This window comes from Oryctolagus cuniculus, chromosome X, assembly GCF_964237555.1.
Source record: "Oryctolagus cuniculus chromosome X, mOryCun1.1, whole genome shotgun sequence".
NCBI lineage: Eukaryota > Metazoa > Chordata > Mammalia > Lagomorpha > Leporidae > Oryctolagus > Oryctolagus cuniculus.
In genome coordinates, this window is record NC_091453.1 from 90725396 (window position 1) to 90745766 (window position 20371).

Below are 20371 nucleotides of genomic sequence, written 5' to 3' on the forward strand. Positions count from 1 at the left end.
GACTGGGAAGAAGCTCCTGGCTCCTGGCTTCAGATCAGTGCAACTCCGGTCATTGCGGCCAGCTGGAGAGTGAACCAGCGGATGGAGGATCTCTCTCTCTCACTCTCTCTCTCTGCCTCTCCTTCTCTTTCTGTTTAACTCTGACTTTCAAATAAATAAATAAAATCTTTTAAAAAATAAAAATAGTCACTCTATTTGTTACATCAACTTTATATATATTGTTACACCCAAAAAACTTACTAACCCTATTATTAATGTTAATTTTCTGTATTTTCTCATTTTTTGTATGAAGACTATCATTGGTAGTCTTGTTTTCATTTTTATACATGTATTAGTTTATGTATATACATATGCAGGTGTGCAGCATACCTTCACTGTCTATGAGAAGCTTAGGCCTACTCCACTAGATTCAGTATGATGTTGAACAGAAGGCGTCATAAGGGTCATCTCTTCATTTTACTGAATCTATGGTAATCTAATATCTAATGTTTCACTACTAAAGATGGTGTTTATTGACTTTTACTACATATTGTCAGTTTAAAGAAATACACTTCTATTTCCAATTTGCAGAGAGTCACTGTTATTGCTGCAACTAATCCTGGTTGTTTCATTTATTGTGTGCATTTAATACTGGACCTTTTGTGATAAGCTTCCTCCCCTCCTTCCTTTATTCAGCAAATGTGTTCAATTGCACTAATACAGATCTCTTAAAAGATTAAACTAACCACGTGCACTTGAGATTAAAGTTGCCTTTGTCATGCTGTATTACTTGTTTTAGTCATTCATTGGATATAGTTTGCTCTTCATTCATTTATGTGATTTGCATTTATTTAAGTCATTGATATTAGCTGGTAATTTTGCTTTTGCATGTATTCCTTGTGAAGAATACCTCTAATAATGACAAGTATCTATTTCTCCAGTTTGGAAACATATTTTTTCTTGGGAATATCTCAGTTTAATCAATAATTTGAAGTTATTAGCCTATCTTTTCCATAATGTCATCTTGTCTTTCCAATCTTTTCTGCAGCTGCAAATGTTTAGCCCTCTTCAGTCCCAAAGTGACTTTTCTAATACTTATACTTTTGTTTTTTTTTTTAATCACTCCATGCCTACTAAGATGGCTGCAATAATAATCTTTTATAAATGGCAAATAACAGATGTTGGTGAATATTTAGAACACTCATATGTAGCTGGTGAGAATATAAAATGATCCAATCGTTGTGGGAAAACTTTCAACTTTATCAAAAAAGCCAAAGATAGAAATATGATACATAAATTCCAATTCTAGATAGATACCTGAAAGAACTGAAAAAATTATTCAAGCAAATACTTGTACACCAATGTTCACTGCAACATTATTCACAATAGCCATAATATGAAAGCAATCCAAGTATCCATCACCAGAAAAATGGATAAATGGAATGTGATAAATACATACAATGAAATACTATTTGGACACAAAAAGAAATGAAGTTCTGAAATATGTTATGCTATAGTTTAGAAATAGTTTGTGTTTCCCCCAGAGTTTCATGCGTTGGAAAAGTTTGGTTCCCAAAGCAGCGATGTTAAGAGATAGTGGCACCTTTAAGAGATGGGGCCCTGGGGGAGACTGTTAAATTGCTGAAAACATGCCCTTGGGAAATGTTTATGATGGTTTGCTTTCTTAAATTTAATTTTTATTTTAATTAATTTTTAACAAATTCAAAATGATTTGTACATATAAGACTAATAATGTATTATCTTCCTTCCTCCCTTACTCCAATCTTTCTTCCTTCTACTTTTTTTGAGGCAACATTTTAAATTCACATCACAGTAAAAATGCTCACTACTTCACGGAGTGATTAGTTTAAGAAGTGAAAATATAAAAAGACCCTAGTTTAGTGGGAATATAGATAATGGCTATAAACAATAATTGAATGAAAAATGACCATTTCACCCATATACAGGTTTTTTTTTTTTTGGTCAATTAGTCTGCCATTCATAATTTCATTCAATGAAATACAACCAATGACAATGTAGCATCTAAATATTTCCTGTGTGGTTATAAGATAATAAGTTCATTTAGACTTTAAACTATTTCCTCTCAACAGTTTATGCACAGGAACAATTTTATGCAGATTGCAATGCAAATAATTATACATTACTTTTTTGTTCCCTATTAGTTACCACAGATCAGGAAAAACATATGATATTTGTCTTTTGGAGACTGGCTTATTTCACCAAGTATAATGGGTTCGAGTTGCATCCATTTTGCAAAAGGCAGGATTTCATTCTTTTTTGTGGATGAGTAATATTCCATAGTGTATGCATACCACATTTTCTTTATCCAGTCATCAGTTGATGGCATCTGGATTGATTCCTTATTTATAGAATCAAAAATCCCATGTCTTTATGGAATATGCAGCTATTTTTAACTGAGATACAATAAACATGGGGGTACAAATAACTCATTTATATACTGATTTCATTTCCTTTGGGTGAATTTCCAGGAGCAGGATGGCTTGGTCATATGGTAGATCTACTTTCTCTAGCCATATGGTCAATGTTTTTGTCATTGTGGTATATTTCTAAAATACTAACACCTAGAATTTCTGTTCAACTCCATCACATCTCTTTTCACATTCATTTATATCTGTTCTTATTTTTATTATGTGTCCTTAACATAGTGGAAAGACATGAAACTATATTTTATTGATTAAAGTATCAATACAGAGCCTATGCAACTACCACTGGATTTTATTTTGTATAATTTTCATCCTTGAATACAAAAGACATTCTAATATCCAATGCTTTTAATTGTTTGGAAAAGACCTAAGGCTAACTACTAGTAGTATCAACGACATCACATCTGTCCAATGATACTGATAGAATACTTGAACTGAATACTTTGAGATTTCATTGTCACAGCCCTTGTCTATATGCTTGAGGAACAGTGGTTTTCTACTTACTACTTGTTAAAGTCTAGGGTTAAGCTTGTGGTTATAAAATAAACTAAAAGTAAGTCATTGTAAAATTTAAAAGAAAAAATAAGAAATGAAGGAGGGAGGGTGAGAGCATGGGTGGAAGGCTACATAAGGTGGAAGCATCATTATGCTCTTAAAGCTGTATATATGAAGTACATGAAATGTGTTCACCTTTTAAAAATCAAAAAAAAATTTTAAAGAGTATCAGATGATTAAGAAAGGGAATTACATCACTGAAGTGAACGAATTTCTATTAGTAATGTATCTGAAATTTGCTTTTACTGCATGATTAATCTTATGAGTATAAAGTAAACTGAAAACACATCTTTGTAAAAATTAAGAGTGGGAATAGGAGAGGAGGAAGGGTGGAAGTGCGAGTGGGAGAGAGGGTATGGTGGGAAGAATCACTGTGTTCCAAAACCTGTATATATGAAATGCATGAAATTTGTATACTTTAAATAAAATTTTCTTAAAGAAAAATAGCATACGTGTAGAAAGGAATGGAAAGGACATGATTTTGTGGGGATTGGGGAAATATATTGATTCTCAACACAAAAGTAGTTATATTTATTTATTTTTGAACACTGTAATTGTTAAAATGTATTTATTTCTTTTATTTATTTGAAAAGCAGAGAGAAGGTGGGGGGCATATCTTACCTCTTGATTTAATTCTCAAATACCCAAAACATCCAAAGAAAGACCAGACCAAAGCCAGGAACCCAAAATTCAATCCGAGTCTCTCACTTGGGTATCAGGGACCCAACTACTAAAGCCATCACCTTGCTTCCTCTCAGGTGCCCAATAGAAGAAAGGTAGAATCAGACACAGAGCCAGGATTCAAACCCAGGCACTTTTATACCAGCTTGTGGCTTCCCGAGCATCATCTTAACCACTGCACCAAATGCCTACCTCAGGATACTGACTTTGAAATCCTAACAGTGTGGGTTGCAATCCAGGCTCTGTCACAGCCTATATAATATTAGACAAGAAAATCTCTTTGAGCTTCCATTCCTTCATATAGTAGTCAGTGTTGCTGTATATCATGTGTTCTATTCTCCTCTGTTCAGGGCATGTGGCAGAACTACACTTTCTGATTGCCATGTATGTGACTGGCTTCTGTCCTGTGTGTTGTGAGTGGCATGCTATTTTGGTATGAAAACATTTCATTGTTGGTTTGAGAGCCTCGGGGACTATCTTCCTATCTGACAGTGACTGAACAATTTCTAGATGGTGGCTCCTTCATCAGTTGAGGTTTCTGAGACTTCCCAGTAAGAATCACTCAGATCCCAGTATCCACCATCCTAGGAATGACATGCACCTGCCCTGTATGTTTATCAGGAGAGAGAAATAAGCAACAGAGGTTTGGGAGTTGCTTATAATCCACAGCAGTACCTGGCCTCTCCTAACTCATATGTCTCATCTGCAAATTAAAATAGTGTCCTCTCAGGATTTTTCATGGGTTTAAATGAGAAAACTTACATGAGAAGGTTATCAAGTACCTACCACATCCCAAGGTCTCAAACTATGGCAGGTGTAATTATTGAAGAACAGCAAAATGTTTTTTTGAAAAACTGGATTATTTGTATAAAATGACAGATATGTGTCTTCTTGACATGTAAGCTGTATCTTGCTGTCAGAAGTGGAGCACTTTATCTGCATGCTATAGATGAACATTTTCTAATGGCACATTTATATACTTATTTTCAGCCACAATGATACCAGCAGCATACTAAAAATTGACAGTAACACTGAAGAATGGAAATGTGCAAATTTTCAAAGAGACTGACAAATGATATAATGTGAATTACAGAGCTTTCTTCATTATTATGTACTTTCTTCATGACAAGAACATACAATAATTATTATAAAGATGCATTTCATCCTTTGTAATGAATGGCAGGAGGTTTTAAAGCTGTAAAAGACTGTGCTCATTTTGGCAGCACATACACTGAAGTGGTCGACTTAATCTGAACAGGGCTTCCCCCAATGTATTCTGAAGAACACTACTAATACCTCAAATGCTCAATGGAAAAATGTTACATTTCCTTATAAGCTGGGGCAACTACTTCTCCCATTGTGATTCATGTTCTATATGAGCATGTGGTGTGAAAAAACTTGCACAATATGGAAATTTGCTCACCTCCAATTTGGTACATCCCATACTTCTCTTGAACAGAATACATGTTTGTTTTGGCTGTCTCTTGTCCACGGTGTTTTCCACAACAAACTTGAAAAGGGTCAAGAGCTGAGGAAAAACAGATTATTTAAGCTGCATACAATGTGATGATAAAATAACATGAGTGAAGAAACTGTCTATGTCTGGAAGAAGCTCCTGGCTCCTGGCTTCAGATCGGCACAGCTCCAGCCGTTGCGGCCAACTGGGGAGTGAACCAGTGGATGGAAGACCTCTCTCTCTCTCTCTCTCTCTCTCTCTCTGCCATTCCTTCTCTCTGTAACTCTGATTTTCAAGCAAAATAAATAAATCTTTAAAAAAAAAACTGTCTCCTAAACTTCATTCAATGTAAGCATGATCTAGCTACTTACTCAACGTTACCCAATCAGTGTTACTGTCAGGGTGCATCAAATGTCTCATCTGAGATTTTACTTAATACTTTTCTTAAATCTGTTCACTATTTCACCACGAAGAACAGCAGAGAGTTTTTAAGAAGGCACCTAAGAAGCAATACATAGAAATTAGGTGTGGGGAGGTAACAGAGCAGGCCGGACTACTTGAAGCCATTTTGAGATCATAAGCACAAAAAGATTGCCTCTCCACTCCCAAATGTAGTTTGTATGAACTTCAGATAAAGTACAATAAATGAATTCTGAATCATCACATCGTGGTTGCTTTCACACTTTCCTAAAAAGTTCAAATTCTTTTCCAGTGTCTCCCCTATCCCTCCCTCTTGCATCTTCCCTGAGCATGTTTAGAATGTCTGCTGGAAACATAAACCATGAGAACCAAGATAATCTTTACACCAACCGGATATGCAGTCGTCTCTACGAACAGGCACCTAGGAAGTCTCATGGTGTCCTTAATAAGGACACGGGCAGGAAGGGGCCAAGGAGGGCGTCACGGGGCAGGGCAGTGAAGGCGGCAGGGTGAGAGGCCAGGGTATAGCTTTACCAAGAGGGTGGAGGTGGGGAGAGGTCTCACAACACTTCCAGAGCCCTGGCCCCGACAGAAAAGTCCAAGAGTCCCCGCCGCCCCCTCACAACTTTCTCCCTGCTCTACCCACTCGCAGCCGCCACACCGTACCCCTCGCCCCCACTCTCCCGCCACATTTCACCCCACCTCAGCTCCTGTGCTTACACCTGCTCCACCACAGGTTCCCAGGCGTCGAGGCTGAGACGTAGCCCCCCAACCCCCATTTTCTCTGTGAGGAAACAAACGTTCGGTCGCTTCGGGAAGCCAAGCCCGCCCCCTATATCCACGCACCCCCTATATCCACGCACCCCCTCTGGAGCCCTCCGCCCTTCGGAAGCCACTTGCCTGCCCCTAAAGCCACATCTCAGAGTACACGTCCAGTATCGGCTAGTTCGTGCCCCTCCTACCAGAACATCACCCACCACGGCAGGAAGGGAGTCAACGGCCAGGCAGGTGCGTTCTGGGGGCACTTTGCCGCCCCAGCCACGACGCCCACCCGGGTTCTGAATGTCCTCTGCACCCGCAGTCGGATACCTCGAGGGTGAGGTTAACGGGACTCTCCGCTTGTGTCAATGGCGGTTCCTCCTACTTCGTAGTTCGTTCTCGCGGTCTCACGAACTACGTAACACTTAGCGCTTTCACGCTCAGTCCTTAAGTTACGCAGAGGGCGGAGCCTCACGTGACCCAAAGGTCGCGTGCAACCAATAGGAATAACTTCCGTAGCAGGGCTGTGGTGCGCACGTGGATGCCACAGCCCCACCTTACCGCGTGATGTTTGTAACTAAGTAACTGTCCATGAGAACGTCCACAGAGTTCAGCAGTTCAAAAACAAACGTTCCCTTGGTTGGGCTTATTAAAGTGCTTTTGTGGTGGTGGGGGAGGGGGAGGGATGTGGAGGGCTAACACCTCTACAGCGTACATACACATGACCTAAACAGCAGGTAGCCTCTAATGTCTTTGAGTGCTCAGGATGCCACATGCTGGAGTGCAGAAAAAGCTTCATGGAGAGGACCTATGCAAAGAGATGACATCACCTCACCGTTTAAGAGTGCACAGTCTGGGAGCCAGTGCTGTGGTGTAGTGGGGTAAGTCGATGCCGCCTGCAGCCCAGCATCCCATTCGGACGCCGGTTCGATTCCCGGCTGCTCCGCTGCTGATCCAGCGCCCTGCTAATGGCCTGGGAAAGCAGCTGAAGATGGTCCAAGTGCTTGGGCCCCCACATGGGGGATCCGGATGAGGTTCCTGGCTCCTGCCCTCAGTCTGGCCCAACTGGGGAGTGAACCAGTGGATGGAAGAATTCCTTCTCTCTGCCTCTGCCATTCCCTCTCCATAACTCCACCTTTCTGGGTGCACCCATGAGATGTATATCCTTTGGAACGTGCAATATTCATAATCACGTGCCCGTGAGGGTTGGGCCAGCTTTTTGCTGGTAGGGTCTGATGACAGAATGATTTCCCTGATTTGCATGTATCTCTACATGAGAACTAGAGGTCTGTGATTTCCCTCAGTCCTGGGCTCCTCGGTGATGGTGGTACCTCCATGTGACCTTTTCTTAAGATTTGTTTATTTATTTGAAAGGCAGAGTTACCGAGAGAGAGAGAAGGAGAGATGGAGAGAGAGGTCTTCCATTCAGTGGTTCACTCCCCAGATGGCTGGAATAGCCAGAGCTGGGCCAGTCCAAAGCCAGAAACCAGGAGCATCCTCTGGATCTCCCATGTGGGTACAGGGACCCAAGGACTTGGGCCATCCTCTGCTGCTTTCCCAGGCACATTAGCAGGGAGCTGAATCAGAAGGGGAGCAGCCAGAACTTGAACTAGTGCCCATATGGGATGCTGGAGCTGCAGGCAGCGGCTTTACCCACTACACAACAGTCACAGCCCCTTCCATATGACTTTACACAACACACAAACTTGGATTTTATTCCTTTCAACACACACACACACACACATGCACACGTCTCTCTTCAATATATTTCATCTGTTTCTTTGAAACACATGACATTTAATCCATAATAAAGTAACACCTGAAAATGAGATAGATCTTCCTAAAACAAGAAAATAAAGCATGAGGACCAGCGCTGTGGCGCAGCTGATAAAGCCACCGCCTGCAGTGCTGGCATCCCATATGGGCGCCAGTAAGAGGCCCGGCTGCTCCACTTCTAATCCAGCTCTCTGCTATGGCCTGAGAAAGCAGTAGAAGATGGCCCAAGTCCTTGGGCTCCTGCACCCACGTAGGAGACCTGGAAGAAGCTCCTGACTCCTGGCTTCAGATCAGCACAGCTCCAGCCATTGAGGCCATCTGGTGAGTGAACCAGAGGATGGAAGACCTCTCTCTCTCTCTCTCTCTCTCTCTCTCTCTCTCCCTCTCCCTCTCTCCTCTCTCCTTCTCTTCTTCTCTCCCTCTCTGCCTCTGCCTCTCTGTAATTCTGCCTTTCAAATAAATAAATAAATATTTTTAAAAATTAAAAAATAAAATAAAGCAAAGAGCCTGAACAGCAAGAACATATAAATGTTTTTCTCAAAAAAAGATTTATTTATTTATTTGAGAGGCAGAGTTACAGACAGAGAGGAGGAGACAGACAGAGAGGTTTTCCATCTGCTGGTTCACTTCCCAAATGGCTGCAACAGCTGGAGCTGAGTTTATCTGAAGCCAGGAGCCACGACCTCCTTCCAGGTCTCTCACGTGGGTGCAGGGACCCAAGCTCTTGAGTCATCTTCCACTACTTTCCCAGGCCATAAACAGAGAGTTGGATCATAAGAGCAGCAGCTGGGACATGAACCTGCACCCATATAAGATGCCTTTGCTACAGGCAGAGGCTGAACCTGCTATGTCACAGTGCCAGCCCCAGATAAGTGGCTTTAATTTAATATCATACAGATTGAAAGGAAATTAATTTAACTTGTTAATTTGAAAATGACAATATGTATAGTGGTTACTCTGGGCCCCTCCCAGTCTCTCTAGTAATCAATATTTTATGTTCAGATTTTTTTTTAATTTAGGCTCCCACATTTAAGGAGAACATGCAGTATGTGTTTGGCTTGTTTTACTTAACATGATGTCCTCCAGTCACATCCATTTTGCTGCAAATATCAGGATTTCATTGGTTTTTGTAGCTGAATATTATCTGTTGTTAAGTAACTTTCCCAAAGAGTGGAGAAACAGAAAAATCACAGGGACACCTGTACTTTGAGTGGCTTCAGCTAGGGATGTTCTCTTATTTGTCTTTTCATTCCTAGCACCTGGAATAGTTCCTAACTGAACCAAAACCTTGGGGGAATGCATATGAAATAAGGAACCACTGAGCCCCAAGAATGTGAGGCCTAGGAAAAGAGGCAGCAGCACAGTGATGAAAATATCAGGAAGTAGTGGACAGTTTTCTCCCCTTTTAATTGTGGATGGTTTCTCATAAGAAGACTAAGGCAATCATAAATAGAATTTTAAAGGACTTCAGAGGGCCAAATGTTTGGCTTCAATACCCACCACCTATTCCACAATAAAATTCTGGAAAGGTTTGATTTGTCCTGAGTGTCAGGTACCCATAGGCAAATCAGAGTGGACAGGAAAATGGTCAGTTCATGTCACGTACCCCACGCTGCCATCCGTAAGAAGAAAAAAGATGCAGAAACAGTGAGTAAGGGACCCACAGGACCTCTCAATGTCTTCTATTTTCTTCTAAGAGTTCTTTTATAGACATAAGTTACACATCCAATCTCGCTAACACCAGTTTGCTAGAACAGTAAAATTTCACATGTCAGTCGCTACAACCTGGACTTCAGGCAAGAACCCTTTGTATTTAAATGGCAGCATGTCAGCATTGGAAAAAAAACTCCCTTGTGTTGTGCAAAATCACTCAGTACATGTGGTCCAGTTCATGCTGTTCCACTATACTGCCTGCTACATCACCTTCCATGGAGCCTGAACTTTAGCAAGCTTTTGTTAGTCCAAACTGCCATAAGAATGCCGTTATTCATAGCAGTGGATAAGGACATGACAAATCACATCCTTCAGTGCCTTCAATTCATTTCACTTCCTTTTAATCTGTATGATGTAGAAGACTCAAGAACACAAGCATTGTAATAGGGCTGAAGGCAAAACTAAGGACGCTGAGGTGGGAAGAGTATCTCAAGACTGAGATGCCAACAGATAGCAGAGTCAGATATCAGGCAATTATTTATCTCCACATGCTGCAATGCTCCGTACAGCTGCTTCTGCAGAGTCTGGAAGAGCTCAGAAACTTCCCTGAGTATCTGGTTGTTACTGAGATTCAACAGTTACATGAGTGTCCTGAGAGCTCTGGGACAGGGCAGTGAAATCTTTGTTAGAAATTCCACAGAAAGATAGAGAAAGATAGAATGAATCCAACTTAGGTGGCAGGGCTGTGTATGGAGAGCAAAAAGACCAACATTTGAAGGATAAAGGTTGGAACAGGATAAGATGTCCTGAATTATAGGGATTTGTGGGTCTAAAATAAACTAATTTGTACATGTATTACAATAATAGTTAACAATGTGGGCTTTTAGTTTTGTGACCCTGAAAAGGTTACTTTTCCACTCAGATACAGTTTTTAAACTTTAAAATGTGCACAATGGACGTTGTGTGCTGTTGTGGGATAAAATAAGTGAAAAAAATTTAGTTCACTCAGTAGGCCCAACATAATTGATAGTGGATCTAATTTACTTGTTTGGTGGGTGTGAGTCTGGGAAAGTAGCGACCCAAATTTTCCTTTGATAAAACCCCAGGTGAAAATTTCTCCATTCAGAACTTACCAAAATCAACATACCCTGGTAATATTAATTACTGTGATCAGGCCATGAGAATGTGCATCAATGCTACAGCAAGAAACATCGCTCAATCTGAACACTTTCCCTTCCTGTTGTAGATGGCTGTAGATTACATGGGGCTGGTGTTGTGGCTCAGTAGTTTAAGCTGCCACCTGAAGCATCAGCGTCCCATATGAGTGTGGGATATTACGTCCAGCTGCTCCACTTCTGCTCCTGCTTCCTGCTAGTGGCCTGGGAAAAGCTATGAAAGATGGCCTCAAGTGTTTGGGCCCCTGCCACCCATGTGGTAGACTGGGAGTAGCTCCTGGATTCTGATTTTGGCCTGGCGCAGCCCTGGACATTTCAGCAATCTCAGGAGTGATGAACGAGTTCTCTCTCTCTCTCTCTCTCTCTCTCTCTATATATATATATATATATCCATTTCAAAAAAATACAGAAATCTTGTAAAAATGTTAATCATGATGAAGTTTACATGTTAATGCTAAATCCAAAATTCACAATAAATATATAGTATTTTTGCACCAAATGACATAACAATCACCTTTACAATGCAAAAAGATAAGAAGAGATACAGATAGTAAGAGATTTACTTTTTAAGAGAACTTTTTTTTCAGATGTGTTTATTTATTTCAGAGGCAGAGTTAAATATAAAGGTAGAGACACTCCCTTACATGGCAGCACTGGCCAGAGCTGGGCTGATCTGAAGCCAGGAGACAGGAACTTTTTCTGGGTCTCCCAGATGGATGCAGGGTTCTAAGCACTTGGACCATCTTCTACTGCCTTCCCAGGCCATTAGCAGAAAGCTGGATCAGAAGTAGAGCAGCAAGGACATGAACTGGCTCCCATATGGGATGTCGATATAGCAGGCGGAGGCTTAACCTACTACTCCACAGTGCTGGCCCCAATAGTAAGAGATTTAATATAGCAAATCTCAATAATAAATAGATCAAATAGTATGAAAAAGATCAAGTATATAGAAAATATAAACAACTTAGTAAGGTAGATCTTATACACACACACACACACACACACACACACATACATATGTTGAAAGGCTCCAAAAATTCATGAAAAGGGCATATCATCTTTTTGTTTTGTTTTCTAAATTCATTTTAGATGTCATTTCCATAACACAAAATTTAACCTATTGGCCATTTTAAATTATACAGAGGTATAATCTTAATTAGTACAGGTGAAAAATTCAAGCAAATATATAGAAAATCAAATCCAGAAAAAAGTAAAAATAAAATGTTAATCATTAGATTTTCCTCCTTCTCTTTTGTGTGTCTGCTCTAATATTGAGATTTATACTTTCTCGTATTTTTAATGATAGTAGTTATCATCATTTCATTTCTAATGTAGAGATTTCTTAAACATTTCTTGTAGGGTCAGTCTGGTGGTGATGAATTTTTCCACTGCTTGTCACAGGAAATCTTTCTTTCTACTTTCTGAACCATTGCTTCAACGCATACAGCATTCTTGGTTGGCAATTTTTTCTTCCAGAACTTTGAATATGTCACCCCATTCTCTCCTGGCCTGTACAATCTCAGCCAAGAAGGCCATTGTCAATCTAATGGGCATTGCCTTAAAAGTGCCTTAATGCTTTTCTCTTCCTATTTTTAGGATTTTCTCCTCTTTTCATATTTTTTGAGGAGTTGAGGGGTGGAACAATTTGTCTATAGTAAGCTTCAGAGAAGATATTTTCCAGCTAAATTTATTAAGAGTCCTTTTGGGTTACTCAACTGCTTTCTGAAGATTTTGAATGAGTGGAGCCACTAGTTGCTTCTCAGGGTCAAAGATGGGGGTGGGGAGGCTACCTGGCTGTTTCTGGGCTGCAGGAGGGAGGATGGTGCTACCAATCCAATTTCTAGGGGCCTCTGCAGATTAGTCACTCAGAGTGTGTCACTCAGGTTCTTCGTAGGGCCATTGCATCAGACAAAAGATTAATATCCAGAATATTCAGGGAACTCATAAAATCCAACAACCCAAAACCAAATGATCCAGTTAAGAAATGGGCCAAAAGATCTAATTAGACATTTTTCAAATGCAGAGATACAGATGACCAAAAAATAGAGGGGGAAAAAGCTCAGTATTACTAGCCACCAGGGATAAAAACTACAGCAGTATATCATCTCACTCCAGTTAGAATGGCTATTGTAAAAAATAATAAAAATGATAGATTCTAGGGAGGATACACAGAAAAAGGAATCCTAGTACACTGTTGATGGGAATGTAAATTACTGCAACCATTACAGAGAACAGTATGGTGATGTCTCAAAAATCTAAAAATAGATCTACCATGTGAGTTGGCTATTACACTTCTGGGAATACATTTGAAAGAAATAAAATCAACCTATGAAAGTGATACCTGCTGGCCAGTGCCGTGGCTCAATAGGCTAATCCTCTGCCTGTGGTGCCGGCACCCCGGGTTCTAGTCCAGGTCAGGGAGCCGGATTCTGTCCCGGTTGCCCCTATTCCAGTCCAGCTCTCTGCTGTGGCCTGGGAGTGCAGTGGAGGATGGCTCAAGTGCTTGGGCCCTGCACCCCATGGGAGACCAGGAGTAGCACCTGGCTCCTGGCTTCGGATCAGCACAGTGTGCCGGACACAGCGCACTGACCACAGCAGTCATTGGAGGGTGAACCAACGGTAAAGGAAGACCTTTCTCTCTGTCTCTCTCTCTCACTGTCCACTCTGCCTGTCAAAAAATTAAAAAAAAATTAAATCTTAAAAAAAAGGAAAGTGATACTTGTAGGGCTGGCACTGTGGCATAGCAGGTAAGGCTGCTGCCTGCAGTGCTGGCATCCCATATGGGCACTGGTTCCAGTACCAGCTTCCCCACTTCACATTCAGCTTTCTGCTACGGCCTGGGAAAACAGTGAAGATGGCCCAAGTCCTTGAGCCCCTGTACCCTTGTGGGAGACCCAGAAGAAGCTCCTGGCTCCTGGCTTTGGATCGGTGCAGCTCTGGCCATTGCAGCCAGTTGGGGAGTGAACCAGCAGATCGAAGATCTCTCTCTCTCTCTCTCTCTCTCTCTGCCTCTCCTCTCTCTGTGTAACTGTGATTTTCAAATAAATATATAAATATTTTTTAAAAAGAAAGTGATACTTGCACTCCCATGTTTATTTTAAATTTTTTTCCCAAATATGTATGTATGTGTGTATGCATGTATTTATTTATTTGAAAGGGAGAGTGACACCGAGAGAGGGGAGGAAGGGTGGATTGAGGGGAAGAGAGAGAGAGAGAAAGAGGGGGAATTTAATTTGATGAATCAGTCCCTAAATGTCCATAACAGCTTGGCCTGTGTACAGGAGCCTTGTACACAATCTAGGTCTCCCACATAGATAGCAGGAATGCAAGTATTTGGGCATAATATACCATCTTCCCAGGTGTATTACCAGGAAGCTAGATTGGAACCCATGTAGCCAGTACTCAAACTAGCTACTCCAATAAGGGATACGTCATCTCAAGTGGTGGCTTAACCCACTGAACCACAATATCTTGCCCACTTCCATGTTTATTATACTACTATTCACAATAGCAAATATATGAAATCAATCTAGATGTCCATCAGTGGATGAATGGATTAAGAAAAAGGTGGTATATATGTACAGTGGAATATAATTCAGTCATAAACAAAGTGAAATTGTGATGTTTTCAGCAAAACGGATAGAAAGTTAGATCAGTATGTTAAATGAAATAAGGCAGACATAAAGACAAATACCACATATTTTCTCTCATATGTGGAAGTTTATATATATATGTATATATATATATAGTCTGTATGAATCCAAAATAATGATTAATAGAGCTACTCTATGAAAGAGCGTTCCCACTACTACATATATCCAAAGGAGATGAAATCAGTCTGTCAAAGAGACATCTGTACTTCCATGTTTATTGGAACACTATTCACAATAAGTGAGATGTGGAATCAACCAGGGACTGGCAATAGATGAGTGGATAAAGAAAATGTGGTCTTTCCAGCCAGCACCTATGAGCGATGGGCATCTCGCAGGACAACTGGCGCAAGCGTGGAAAGACTGGGAGCAAAAGAAATCCCTACCTTAAGGAACGGAAGTATGAGCTGGCCCGACAGGCTGCCAACACTAAAATCTGCCCTAGGCACCTACACGCGGTGCAGATGTGGGGAGGCAATGAGAAGTATTGTGCCCTGAGGCTGGACGTGGGGAACTTCTCCTGGGGCTTGGGGTGTTGTACTTGAAAAACGAGGATCATTGATGTTGTCTACAATGCCTCTGATAATGAGCTGGTCCGCACCAAGACCCTGGTGAAGCACTGCATCATGCCTAAAGACAGCATGCTGTACCAACAGTAGTACCAGTCCCACTATGTGCTGCCCCTGGGCCGCAAGAAGGGGGCCAAGCTGACTCCTGAGGAGGATGAGATTTTAAACAAAAAACGATCAAAGAAAATTCAGAAGAAATATGATGAAAGGAAAGCGAATGCCAAAATCAGCAGTTCTGGAAGAGCAGTTCCAACAGGGCAAGCTTCTTGCATGCATTGCATCAAGACCTGGCCAGGGTGGCCAAGCAGATGATTGTGTACTAGAAGGCAAGGAACTGGAGTTCTATCTGAGGAAAATCAAGGCCCGGAAAGGAAAATAAGTCCTCTGTCATGGAATAAAGGTGTTTATTGTTCTAAAAAATATGGTATATTGGGCTGGCGTTGTGGGGTAACAGGTTAAGCCACTGCCTGCAGCACCAGCATCCCATATGGGTGCCGGTTCCAGTCATGGCTGCTCTCCCTCCAATCCAGCTCCCTGTGAATGAGCCTGGGAAAGCAGCACAGGATGGCCAAAGTGTTTGGGCCCCTGAACCCATGTGGAAGACCCAGGAAAAGTTCCTGTCTCTGGACTTTGGCCTGGCCCAGCCCCAACCATTGCAGCCACTTGGGAAGTGAACCAGCAGATAGAAGACCTCTCTCTGTCTCTCCCTCTGTCTCTCTCTAACTCTGCCTTTCAAATAAATCTTTAAAATAGAAAATAGAAAATGTGGTATATATATGTAATAAATACAGTTGAACTATAATTTATTTTTAGTGTTTAGTATTTATTTGAAAGATTGAGTTACAATGAGAGAGGAAGAGACAGAGATCTTCCATCTGCTGGTTCACGTCCTACATGGCTGCATTGATTGATGCTGGGCCAGAAAGAAGCCAGGACCCTGGAACTCCATCTGGGTCTGCCACATAGGTAGCAGGGTCCCAAGTACATTTTCCACTGTCTTAGCATGTGCATTTTCAGGGAACAGGATCAGAGGTGGAGCAGCTGGAACTCAAACCAGTGCTTATATGGGATGACAGCATTATAAGTTGTGGCTTAAGCCACTATGCCACAATACTAGCCCTGAACCATAAAAATTTTGAAAAAAAAATTTTTTTAAACACACAGTACAGTAAGAGAAAGAGAGAGAGAGAGAGAGAGAGAGAGGTCTTCCTTTGCCGTTGGTTCACCCTCCAATGGCAGCCGCGGGCGGCGTGCTGCGGCCGGCGCACTGAGCTGATCCAAAGCCAGGAGCCAGGTGCTTCTCCTGGTCTCCCATGGGGTGCAGGACCCAAGCACTTGGGCCATCCTCCACTGCACTCCCAGGCCACAGCAGAGAGGTAGCCTGGAATAGGGGCAAGCGGGACAGAATCCGGCGCCCCAACCGGGACTAGAACCTGGTGTGCCAGCGCCGCTAGGCGGAGGATTAGCCTATTGAGTGGCGGCGCCGGCCCAACTTTTGAAAATTTGTCATTTGTGACAACGTGGATGAACCTGGAGGACACTATGTTAAGGCAAGTAAGCCAGACACAAAAAGACAAATGTCACATGATCTAATTCATGTATGGACTATAAAATGGCTGATTTCATAGAAGTTGAGAACAGAACAGTGGTTACCAGATGCTAGGTAGGGGGTGGGAACAATTGGCAGAGGCTAGTCAATGGGTACAATATGACAGTTTGATAGAAGGAAGTTCTGGTATTCTATTGCACAGTAATATATATTATATATAATGTATAGTATATTTCAAAACAGCTAGAAAAGGACAGAGTGTATATGTTTAATGAAGCATCACACTGTAATCCATAAATTTGTATTTATAATTATGAGCCAATCCCCGAAAGTAAATAAATGAATATTTTTAAAAGTACTTTTAGAGTGGGCGCCAGTTCTAGTCCCAACTGTTCCTCTTCCAATCCAGCTTTCTACTATGGCCTGGGAAAGCAGTAGAAGATGGCCCAAGTGCTTGGGCCCCTGCACTCACGTGGGAGACCCGGAAGAAGCTCCTGGCTCCTGGCTTCAGATCGGCGCAGCTCCGGTTGTTGCAGCCATCTGAGGAATGAACCAATGGAAGGAAGACCTTTCTCTCTGTCTCTGTCTCTGTCTCTCTCACTGTCTGTAACTCTACCTCTCAAATAAATAAATAAAATCTTTTTTTAAAAAAAAAGCACTTATGGAATGCAATTAAAGCAGTGATCAGAAGCAAATTTGGAGCACTGAATACTTTTATCAGTAAAAACAAAAGAAGAAAAAACAAATTATTTTCTGGGCCAGTGCTGTGGCACAGCTGGTTAATGCCCTGGCCTGTAAGCTCCGGCATCCCATATGGGCGCCGATTAGAGACCTGGCTGCTCCACTTCTTGTCCAGCTCTCTGTTGTGGCCTGGGAAAGCAGTGGAAGATGGCTCAAGTCCTTGGGCCCCTGCACCCGTGTGAGAGACCTGGAGGAAGCTCCTGGCTCCTGGCTTCAGATTGGCGCAGCTCCAGCTGTTGTGGCCAATTTCCAAGTGAACCATCGGATGGAAGACCTGTGTGTGTGTGTGTGTGTGTGTGTGAGTGTTTGTGTGTGTAACTCTTTCAAGTAAAACAAATAAAACTTTAAAGAATAAAATAAATTATTTTCTCCGAATTCTAGGAAAAGATCAACCATGTAAAACAAAACTAAGCATAAAGAGGTGATTAATGTTGTCAAACAGTTCCTGGTGCTTTTCCTTTCACAGACAAAGACCAAAACAAACAAAAGACCCCACTGTTATTATACTGGAACAGGGCATGGATACTCTGGATGGCCTTACAAAAAGGAACAAAGTACATAACATCTACTTTCTGATATCCCCAGTCAAGGTCAATCCTGAAACACTTGGAACTTCCCATGGTAGAGAGAGGGTAAGTAGGAGGTGCACTGTAGCCCCTACTAATCCCACAGATACTCAGGGTGTTTGATCCTAGAGAAGGCTACATCCTGGGGCCGGCACTGTGGAGTAGCAGATGAGGCTGCTGCCCGCAGTGCTGGCATCCCATATGGGCACCGGTTTGAGTCCTGGTTGTTCCAATTCTGATCCATCTCTCTGCTATGGCCTTGGAAAGCGGTGGAGGATGGCCCAGGTCCTTGGGCCCCTGCACCTGTGTGGGATACCCAGAAAAAGCTCCTGGTTCATGGCTTCAGATCAGCGCAGCTCCGGCCATTGCAGCCAATTGGGGAATGAACTAGCGGATGGAAGACACCTCTCTCTCTCTCTCTCTCTCTCTCTCTGCTTCTCCGTCTCTCTCTGTGTAACTCTGACTTTCAAATAAATAAATAAAAAAGAGAGAGAAGGCTGCATCCTTAAGGTCCCTAGCCCACTTTGTGGCACTGCTGAGGAAGCCGTGATGTTGCATTACCTTGGAGAAAGATCTTCCTTGTTGTTCCACATTTGGGCTCCTGCTGCACAGTGCCATCTTCACACATTACCCAGCTGTGGTCCCTTGAAGCAGGCAGATGGCATGCCTCTAGTGGTTCAGGCACCACAGATTCACAAACCAAATGGGCTGTTCTGCCCACTAGGACACAGCTCCCTGGAGTTGCTGGCTGACCCTTTCCACATCCTCACAGCCTGGAAAGTTTCCACATGGCATGGTTTACAGTCCTGTGGCCCCATGAAGTGGGTGGTAGCCCAGATCATCCTTCTACAGTTCCAGATAGCAACCAGGTAGTCTAACCTCAACAACTTGACCCACTGAGGCCCTGAGAAGGTACCTACACAGCATGTCAACACTGAAGAGATCCCCACTCATAACCACTGATGCCATTACTGGCAGCAATGTCATGCCATGCCTTCCCAGCCCAACAAAGCAGCTTGGCCCCATATGGCCTTAAGACACTGACAAACACTCTGTCACAACTACTGGTCCCACAGCTCCATACCTACCTATGCTGCAAATTGGTTCTGTCCCCATGTGGCCCTTGGGAATTGAAAGGCACCCTGCCTTTGCTGCCGTGCCAACTATGTCTAACCTGCCCAGGAATGCCAGAATGGCCCTGTCTCCATGAAACCCACAGAAATGGACCATCATCCCAAATTTACATGTGCTTGTGACATGCCAAGAACCTCTGGTGAACTCATTCTGCCTGAGAGACCTGCTTTCCAGCTGATGAAGCAATTCCTAAACTCTTGCAGTCTAGGCCACTGAAATACTTACATCGTAGAAATTCCGTATACAGCTGAGGAAGCTCTACAGATGCTTCACTTCGTGCACCACCTAAAACCAAGCCCAAATAGCCTATGTAAATGACATCCTAAGGCAAATCTCCAGAAGAAAAGACTTTTACTACAAAGCCGCCATATAAAATAGGTAGACGTCTCTGATACACATGGCTATCAACACAGGAATGCCAAAAACATGATAAAGCAAGATAACATGAGGTTTCCAAAAGACCACAACAGTTCTCTAGCAACAGACCCCATAGAAAAGCAAATCAATGAATTTGTTGAAAAAGAATTCAAACTAATGATTTTAAAGAAACTCATAAAGGTAAAGAGAATATAGAGATACGATTTAGTGAAATTATGAAAGTTATTCAAGACATGAATGAGATATTCAGCCAAGAAATAGAGATCATAGAAAAGAGCTGAAAAAGGGCCAAAAATTAAAAATTTTCTGCACAACAAAGAAAATAATAATATTTAACAGAAACCTATAAATTGTGAAAGCATGTTTTTAAACTATATAGCTAATGAGTTAGTATCCAAAATTCATAAGGTACCTATACAACTCAATAGCAGAAAAACAACCCAATTGAAAATGAGCAAAAGAAGACATAAAAAGTGGCCAATGGTCATATGAAAAGGTGTTCAACATCATTACTCTTCAGGGAAATGCAATCAGGACCACTATGAGATATTGCTTCACACTAATTGCATGGATGTTATCAAAATGTCAAGAGATAACAAATGTGGGTGAGGGTATGGGAAAAATGGAGTCTTTGTGTACTGTTCAGCGAAACAGAGATTTGTAGAACCAGTGCAATAAACAATATGAAAGTTCCCAAGGAAATTAAAACAGCACTTCCATATAACCTAGGAATTCCTCTTCTAGGCATATAATCAAAGGAAATAAAATCACCAATTTGAAAAGATATCTGTACCCCCATGTTTATTGCAGCATTATTCACAAAAGCCAAAATGTGGAAACACCCTAAGTTGTCTGTTAGCAGATG

At 41.9% G+C, this 20371-nt stretch overlaps 1 protein-coding gene and 1 pseudogene across 4 annotated transcripts in view; one reads left to right on the plus strand and one right to left on the minus strand.

Annotated features, from left to right (window-relative positions):
• The window catches only part of LOC103351963 (nuclear RNA export factor 2), a 28187-nt gene extending 21319 nt beyond the window's left edge, over positions 1-6868 (minus strand). For 2 of the 4 annotated variants that reach the window (XM_051827445.2, XM_008273100.3), the window contains exons 1-2: positions 6646-6868; positions 5104-5208 (exon numbers count right to left, since the gene is read on the minus strand). In XM_051827445.2, coding sequence (XP_051683405.1) covers positions 5104-5146 — 43 coding nt within the window. In that variant the 5' untranslated portion in view covers positions 5147-5208; positions 6646-6868. The other 2 variants (XM_051827443.1, XM_051827444.2) reach the window with 2 other exon arrangements.
• An 8024-nt stretch (positions 6869-14892) lies between these two features.
• On the plus strand, positions 14893-15517 carry LOC100341049 (small ribosomal subunit protein eS8 pseudogene; annotated as a pseudogene).
• Positions 15518-20371: the final 4854 nt, after the last annotated feature.